General features: G+C 42.9%; 1 protein-coding gene across 1 annotated transcript; it reads right to left on the bottom strand.

The window, feature by feature from the left end:
• Nucleotides 1-1,065: 1,065 nt before the first annotated feature.
• Nucleotides 1,066-2,392, bottom strand: LOC147727933 (uncharacterized). The gene is made up of 2 exons (XM_086963201.1): nucleotides 2,353-2,392; nucleotides 1,066-1,985 (listed from the first exon to the last, which is right to left on the bottom strand). Exons 1-2 carry the CDS (start codon nucleotides 2,390-2,392, stop codon nucleotides 1,066-1,068), a joined length of 960 nt encoding a protein of 319 aa, XP_086819327.1.
• Between the last annotated feature and the right edge of the window lie 6,215 nt (nucleotides 2,393-8,607).

Below are 8,607 nucleotides of genomic sequence, written 5' to 3'. Positions count from 1 at the left end.
GAGCTCCCTTTCAAGATTTTTTAATACTTTTTTGGATGCTATGTTGCATAGAATAAGGAATTACATAAAGTTTCCAAATTCTCAACAGGATTTGTTGAAAACTAAAGTAGATTTTTATAATATGGCACATTTCCCACATGTAATAGGCTGTGTGGATGGGACACATGTACCTATTTGTCCGCCCTCAGAAAATGAGCATATATTCCGTAACAGGAAATCTTTCCACTCACTTAATATTCAAGTGATATGTAACTCAAAGACCATTATTACTGACATAGTGGCTAGTTACCCTGGCAGTGCCCATGATTCATACATCTTTAAGCACAGCGCAATACATGCAAGACTTCTTGCTGGACAGTTTGGAGATGGTTATTTGCTAGGTAAATATGAAAAATCAATTTTTATTCAATTTGGAAAATTCATACACTTTCACTGCTTTAGTAATGTCATTTATATATCTATGTTTCTTGAAAGGTGACAGTGCCTATGGTGTCAGGTCTTACATATTGACTCCATACCTCAACCCAGCAACTAGAAAGGAGCAACATTACAATCAAGCTCACAAATCAACTCGCAATGTCATTGAGAGAACCTTTGGTGTTCTAAAATCAAGGTTCCGAATACTGCATAAGACTGGTGGAACTTTGCAATATAATCCCAAAATTTGCTGTAAAATAGTTGCTGCATGCGCAATGCTACACAACATGGCAACAGAGAGAGGCATACATTTGGAAGAAGAAGATGTCTTACCGCCAAATGACAATCAACCCCAGCAACCCCCAGCCAGACAACAAGGACCAGAAGCAGCAGAAAGAAGGAGAAGAAGAGCTGAGATTACACAGAATTATTTTTGAGAAAGGTACAATGCTTTATTTGTGTTTTTGCCATAATAACATTAATTTCTTTCAACAAACATAAGATGATGTGCTTTCAAAATACCTTTTTCTGCAAATAACTAAATCAAATAATGACATGTTTAAAGGAAGTAATTCTTGTAAAAATGTAACTTTTTGAGAATGCAACATTCTTCAAATAGTCATGCATGGGAAAAGCATTGATATCATGTTACTTTTTACGCCCGCGCACACCTAAAGCCTTCCCAACATTTTTATCTTTCTCCAAAACCATTAGGCACCCTTCTTTCAGCTTTCTATTGCTACGTCTTGTCCCAGCAATGGCACACCCAGGTGGGTCTACAATTTTCCGACCCTCAACACTGTCAAAATTAGAAAAAGTAATCCCTGGTGGGTCACTACTGTTTGAAACATGTACTAATTCATTCCCTCTCACCATTCCCCTTGAAATTTCAACAAAAACATTATTTAACTTTTCCTGCATGACAACATTTTGTTTGCAGATTTTTGCTGCACAATTAGAAATACGTGACAACTGTCTGTTCTGACCATGTAAGCTGGTCATTAGCCTCAGGTGCCTATTCAAACTTTCCTTATGTTGCATTTTCATTACTGTGCACATTGATTCTAATGACTTAGCAATCCTGTCAAGTTTCTCAGCAGTTGCCTCATGACCATTTTTCAAAGCCTCAACCATCCTATTCATAGTGCTGTGAATGCCACTAAGTTGTTTAGACATATGTGCTATTTTGCCTTTAATAATTCTAACATCTTTGCCTTGCAGTCGCTGTATCTTCAATATTTTGTCTTCCACAACACTGCCAGTGCTGGATCCCTCTTCAAATGTGGCCAAGTTTGATGTTTTAGAACGCCGTCTATAAAATTGACTTTGCCTCCTTCGCCTACTAGGCCTTGCATTGGTGACTGTTGGTGTTGGGTCAGGTCTTATCACTGCATTACTTTGACTGTTACCCTCCTCTGAATCAGTTTGTAGTAACTGGCATACTCTTTGCCTTTCATTCACTTGCAGATTAGCAGTGGAAGTACTTGGATTATTAGCCTCTTCATTTACATGGATTTCTAGGGTACTGAAATCCCGCAAATCTTGCTCAATTAATTCTTGAAGCAATTCTGTTTGAAAAAGTGCAAACATATTTTTACTTTAGAAATTGCTTTGTAAATGTGAAAATAAAAACAAAGTTACATTATGAGTAATTGTTTCCTTGACATGGTTTCATTTACATTAACTTTACTCTGTGTCTCAGTCAAAGTTACGATTATGAATTTTACCCTACTACTTAATGTTAAAAACTACATTTCCCAAGATGCATTGCTTAAAGCATGAATAGATTGCTACTCTGGAGCTGGTAACTTCAGATAATGTAATGTAATAAGTAATTGGTTTAAAAAAAAAAAAAGCTTTCCCTATGTTCACTTTGGCAAAGGCCACAAGTATTTCATGAAGTTTACTTTTCTTACATTTTATATTAAGACTTACCTTCAGAAGGGGTAATGAGATCAGACGTGTCTATGTTCATGACACCCACAACTGCCTCAGTCAAAAGTGTCCCTTCCACAAGGTCTTCCAAAGGGGTTGTGGGCATGTCTTTGGGGGACCACCTCCTGTTTTGTTTGCTGATTTAATTCTTGACGCAATCTTCTCCTTTGCGCGACTACGCAAGTCGTACCACCTTTTTTGTAAGTTGCTGATTTCACGGTGGGCAACACCAACAGCATTCACCTTGGTTTGTATGTTAAGCCAAATATTTCTTTTTACAGCATCAGGCACCTTATGTGACAACTTGCCAAAAAGTTGCTCATGCCTGTCAGTCACCTCTTCAATAAGGATTTCAAGTTCCTTATCGGAAAACTTTATTTTCCTTTTTCTGGAGGGCCCCTCTTCTACTTGGTTTTCCATCTCAATTTCTCCTTAAAAGTAAAGAACACAGACTGCAGCAGCAACCTCTCAAAGCAGCCTCAAAGTCCAACTGCCAGAGCTTCAGTCAAACCAGTTCCCAGGTGCCTGTGATTGCCTTACTGGCTTCCTGGCAATCAGATTGGTGGAATTCATCATGTGTCGTTTTTCTCAATTTGCGAATTCGCAAAAAGTGAATTCGCAATTAAGAATTCGCATTTTTTGTGCGAATCGCAAAAAAAAATTAGATTTTTTGCGATTCGCAAAAAAAATGCGAAAACAATCATGAATAGACAATTGCGATTCCTTATTTGCGATTCCTTAAAAATCGCAAATAAGAAATCGCAATTTCTAACATTGATGCATGTGGGCCTCAGAATCTGGCCCTTTGCGAGCCGATTTTACGTTGATGAATCTGGCCGTTAGTGCTTTGGTTTTTCACACGAAGATGCCAGCCACTGCAAAGCTGCTGAGTTCTTTATATAAAACTCCAGTATAAGACGTGGGAATCGGCACTGAAACACTGATTCCTGCAGGATGTTCCCTAAAAACTTGTATTCCTTATTATTTCTACAGCCACGGAATTACTAGGACCCTTAGTACGGGTTTCTAATGGGGCACCTTAATCACCAGTAAAGATGCCCTTTATGTGTAAACTGTATAACACTGTAACTTCGGATTGGTTCTTAATACAAGGAGTTGAGTCACTGTATTATATACATTTTGCTGGTCTCGGAATTCATATGTAAGGTCAGATTTACTGTATATGAATTCCTCAATATAGTTGTAGAAGAACATATTTCTCTGAGACAGCTCATTATGAAATCCTCCCTTTGACCTGCTTGACTAAGGAAGTCTGTTAGTGTGCTCCCCCACCTAGCAGATCAAAGACCCCAGTAAAACAACGAGGGCCCAATCGATTTACAAAGGTGTAGTAAAGTTACAAGTGCAGAGTCTCTCAGTGGTGGTGGCAGGGAACAGAGGTGGCGTGGCGGTGTGGGGGGGGGAGGTAGTGGGAGTGGGGTGAAAATACAAACAAAAAACACTTACCTCCTCTCAGCTGCTGTGATCATCTCGCCACCTTCGTGTCTCCTCTGACAAGTCCCGGAAGCAGGAAGCACACAGGCTCCCCTAGGCCAATCACAACGCTGGTTAGGCTTCAAAATGCAATACTCTTACAAACCCCAATCATGGTCTTTGAATTCCTGCTAATAAAACTTTAGCTCAGTCCTGGTAGTGTGACAAAGAGAAGTCAGGCATTATTAGAGGAACATGTGTTAAGCATTTCAGGCATCTGGATGGAAACATCCAGTCAGGAAATGTGAATGTCGGTAGTGTCTGGAGTGATTCTGGATAGGGGTGCGGGGGCCTCGCTCTGAGTTGGCAGCATCCACTCAGTATGTTTCCATCTGGATGCTTTTTGTTTTACCCATGCCCTCCCCTAGATCTGGGCCCCGCTGCCCACACATTTCAGAGGCCTGGACGTTCATGCCGGCTCTTACAGGATCCTTGAACCCCTTGACGCATGCTTCCTGATACATGCCTTAGACGTCATCGTCCGGTACTAACTACTTGTGATACTGTGGGTGCCTACTTGATACCACCTTGGTAGGTTCTTTTTCCCACTCTGTGACAGCACTGACCAATACTGTTGTAACCCGGTCCTGAAGATGACCTGAATTGATCACAGGTCGAAACACTGTCGACCGCCCAGCACAACTTTTGGTGCAGCTCTGATCCTTGGATTTGTTGATGATGATAAATGTCCTTCATAATTATATTGGATCTTTTTTGTAAATTCACAACCATTGAAGTAATTGCAATTGTTTCCTCCTGTGCCATTTTTCTGCTGTGTTATGTTATCCCTCTTGTCACTCACGCCGTACTCACAATTGCACAAGCACTGTTGTGCACAAGATCCTTAGGGTTACACCCTCATTCAATGTAGTTAGTGTTGATATTGCCTTCTGTACCCCCTTTTTCTTCTTAAATAAATGTTTGCTCTCTATTAAATAAAATTATATTTGGCATCTCCCTGCTTCCCTCCTTTTGCAATTAATGTGCATGATTGATACAAATTGTCCATAATTATTACCTGTTGAGACAATGTTGTATGTTATGTTACTAGACACCCAGGTCTCAACTGGGTTTACGGGTATTCTCTTTTTGTGGTTTACTATTATGACATACCAGAGCTGCACCAACTGCTAGTATAGATTTTTTCCGCACTAATGGTGTCAATGCATACAGTTTGACAACTATTGGGGTTATTGTAGCTCATCACCAGATGCACCCATTGGAGCTGCTCATTGATGCAGCTTTAAAGTTCTGGAACACTTAGTGGGTCTTTTGGATGGTTATGCTCTTTATGTAAGAGTTGAGCGACCTTGTGTAAATTCATCCAGAAATTTGAGAACCCCATAGGAGATAAGTACAGCCTGACCTAAGAGGTGCAGTCTCTGGCTTTGGTTCTTTTGAGTGCTGGGAAACAAGCCACACAAGAGTCCTTAAGACACAGCATTCCAGACCATCTGGAAAAGAAATCTAATATTCCTGTTCCAGCAAAGGGTCAGTGACAGGGAGTGTTCCATCATATTCCTGATGCTCAGAGTCTTGGTTCGGCATCAGGCTGCTGCTGCTGATTGGCGAGAACAAAGAATTAACTTCTAGGTTGGGACACATATATTATGTGTTTTTATATCTGGAGACTCTTCAAATGATAATCCCTTTTGTGGTTCTTGGGCATTTCAGGACCTCTTGGAGTTTGCTGAAGGCCTCCTTTCCTGTTCACGTCGGAGTTCAACATTGATACCTTCATTTGCTGCCTCAACTTCGTTAAAACCTGTTTGCTGTCCTCATGTGCCTGAAAACAGCCCTTGGGTCTTTACAGCAGTTCCAACCTTATTTGAGACATCCCGCACCAAGGCATGGTCATTTGTCCTGCTTGGGATGGAACCATGAATACCTTTAATGACACAGCCTCTTGACCAGTGGCAGAGGCCCCAGCTATGGCTTAGTCACACCTAGTTTTCAACAAGGTGGGATTCAGATGAAACTTGAATAATGCTTTTATTCTAGAGAAGGGGTGAAGAGTTAAAAGCTGGCCATATCAGCGGTTTTTGAGCAGTCTACCAGTCTTGGTTCCTCCCTTTGGCGCGGAAGGCTCTTCTGGTGTATATGCTTTTCACATCAACTGTTTTGAAATTACTGCCAGGGAAGTTTGTCTTTGCTCACTATACTCTACCATTGAAGTAACTTTGGAAATGTTCTGCTTTGCTGTACTGAGAATCGTTGATGCCGCTCTTTTTGTCCTGTGGTAAGCTCGTTTCCCTACTGGATAAGCGAAGTCTTCGCCCATCCTTGCCTGACTACTCCTGCCTCTGTGATGAGGCACAGCTGGCAGCGGGTGGTAACCAGGAGAGTAGTAGCCACTCTTTCGCACACGTCAAGGAGATCTGTATATAGGACCCTTGGGTTGTGACCTGTCATACAGCGGGGAGGGGGGTCACCATTTTAGTTGCCTATTTGTTAGATCATGTCACTTTAGTCACTGGCACACTTTTGGCTGAATGTTCAGGTGTGCCCCTGTGCACCATGTGTAGGACAACTGGTTGAACATTACCAGATGCTTTGTAGGAGGTCACTGCCCAGAAGCGGGTGTCTCTCGCTCCAGGTGGTTTGAGGAGAGTGTTGTAGTCTGCTGACATGTGAGGCAGTAATGCTGTTGGCGCGTGTTTAGCGGTAGTGGTGTCTGAGATGTTGGTTCTCGAGCTGAGGATTGTCTTCAAGCAAGGTTGTTTCCCTCTGCCTCTTTTGTGCAGACTGGGGCAGGAGAGCAGGCCAAGGGCTTATACCCCCATTACTTGCTGATGATGTTCCTTAGTAAGGACGATTAGGACTAGGATTAGTGAACATCACAGGTAATAATCAGGGAGCTGCTTGGGGTGGTATTTTTATGGCCGAAACACGACGAGATCCCTGCTTCCCCAATCTGCCCACGTGGTGATAAAGATATGCTTTGATTAAGGAATAAACATGACATAACGTGTATTTTTAAAGAACTCGAGTCATAGAATCCCTATTGTAAAAGGTAGCGAGCTGTTATCAAATATATAATGAAATATACAATTTTTACATTCTGATTATCATATTTTGAGTATCATTTTTCAGATGTGATGTAAATAACAAGGTGATCCGTTATAATGCGGTGCACAAATGTTTATTGCTGTCCTGAATAAAGCACACCTGCACAATTACTTTATATTCAGGGTGTAGCCGTGTTTCATTGAGTCCTTTTCCTGCTCGGCGGCTGATGAATTTATATGCATTATTCCCTCTTATTTCCAAAAAGATGTGCTTAAGGGGCACTGCCAAATATCCGTGCCCAAGAGTTTCTCATTTTCACGTGCCTGTAGAGGCTGCTGTTGAGTTTATATGTTGTCTGAACGACTGGAGACCGCCAGCATCTCATGAAGCACTGAGACTGAACACCCCACAGGAGGGTGGGCTGCCCAGCCTGGGGACTGACTGCTAGCTATGGTGCTGCCAGGCAGCAGGTGCGGTCCAAGGGCCTCTGTACCAGTCATCCATCGCTTTATTGGCAGGCGCCTGCCCTCATCAGCGGCTGATTTAAAGATATCCCACCGGGAACTGTTGGCTCATCCACAGCCAATTAGTTACGTTTCCCAAAATTGAATATAGTGAGACATGATGCCGGAAGTCCCTCGGCCTGCTGCACAAAACTCTGGAACTCCTTATCCAACAAACCTTGTTACAACAATCTATAGTCATGGTAGACCCTCACTGACAACTTGCCTAGTTTGTCACGCCTTTTAAATTGTCAGTAGGTAAATCTTCTCTTTTATTGGACTTAACACCAAAAAGTTATTGGTGATCATGAATTTAAATGGATATTTAACATAACATAACTAGTGTTTGCATCTGATTTGTACGTAGGGCTTCCTGAAGTTTAGGAAACGTGGACTAGTCATTATATTGCCAACATTGTAATCTGCGGGCCCTGCCTTCACCGGATTGGCATTCCATTGAAAATGGGATTCAGGGAGGAGGAGCTACGCGGGCATCCAAGATGGTCGCGTAAGCAGAGGGCTCCCGGGACCCGCGCCGCCCTCCTGCAACTATCCTTGAAATATCCTGGTTTTTATTACGGGCTTTTGAAGATCTACTCTTGCTGACTTCAATATTCTTTCAAGAATTGAAATCGGATGCCGGGAACCGATTTTGCATCAACTCCAACTTTCTGGCCTGCCCCCGATCCGGACCGGGGACTCTGTTGCTCTGGTGGGCCGAGGAGTAAGTCAACAATAACGGCTTAGGGACATCCTCCCGGCCGACTGCATTGTTGCTTTCAGTTTCGATTTCTCCTCGACCCCTCGATTGACTGTTCTAAGAGCGATTCAGCTCTCAAGTTGGTGTGGCTTCGACTCGCTGTGCTGTCCTGCCATATCCCTCGTCTCGCATTCTACAGTACTGGCCTGAAATTCTGCTTTGGTATCTCAATAACATCGGCCATTTTCACCAGGTCCAGAGGGCCCCTTCGGGGCGCGGCTTCCAATATGGCTTCCAAACCTGAGTTCGAGAGGCGCAAGACGAAGACGCCGTCCCGTGGGGGACCTATCCAGACTAATGTTATGGATCGTTACACGCAACCGAAGGGTTCCCCCGGCGGTGCCGGCCGTACTTTTGCGGATCCCAGGACGGACTCTACAGCGCCATCGGAGGTTTCACTTCAGGACCTAATGAGTGCCATCACTGGGATGAAGGCTGATTTGGGGCTACAATATGAAGCTATTGTCTCCAAGATTGATACTATGGCTG

Source organism: Lissotriton vulgaris, chromosome 3_1 (genome assembly GCF_964263255.1).
Source record: "Lissotriton vulgaris chromosome 3_1, aLisVul1.2, whole genome shotgun sequence".
NCBI lineage: Eukaryota > Metazoa > Chordata > Amphibia > Caudata > Salamandridae > Lissotriton > Lissotriton vulgaris.
The sequence above is the reverse complement of the archived record's forward strand: the minus strand, read 5'-3'. Positions and strand labels throughout refer to the sequence as shown.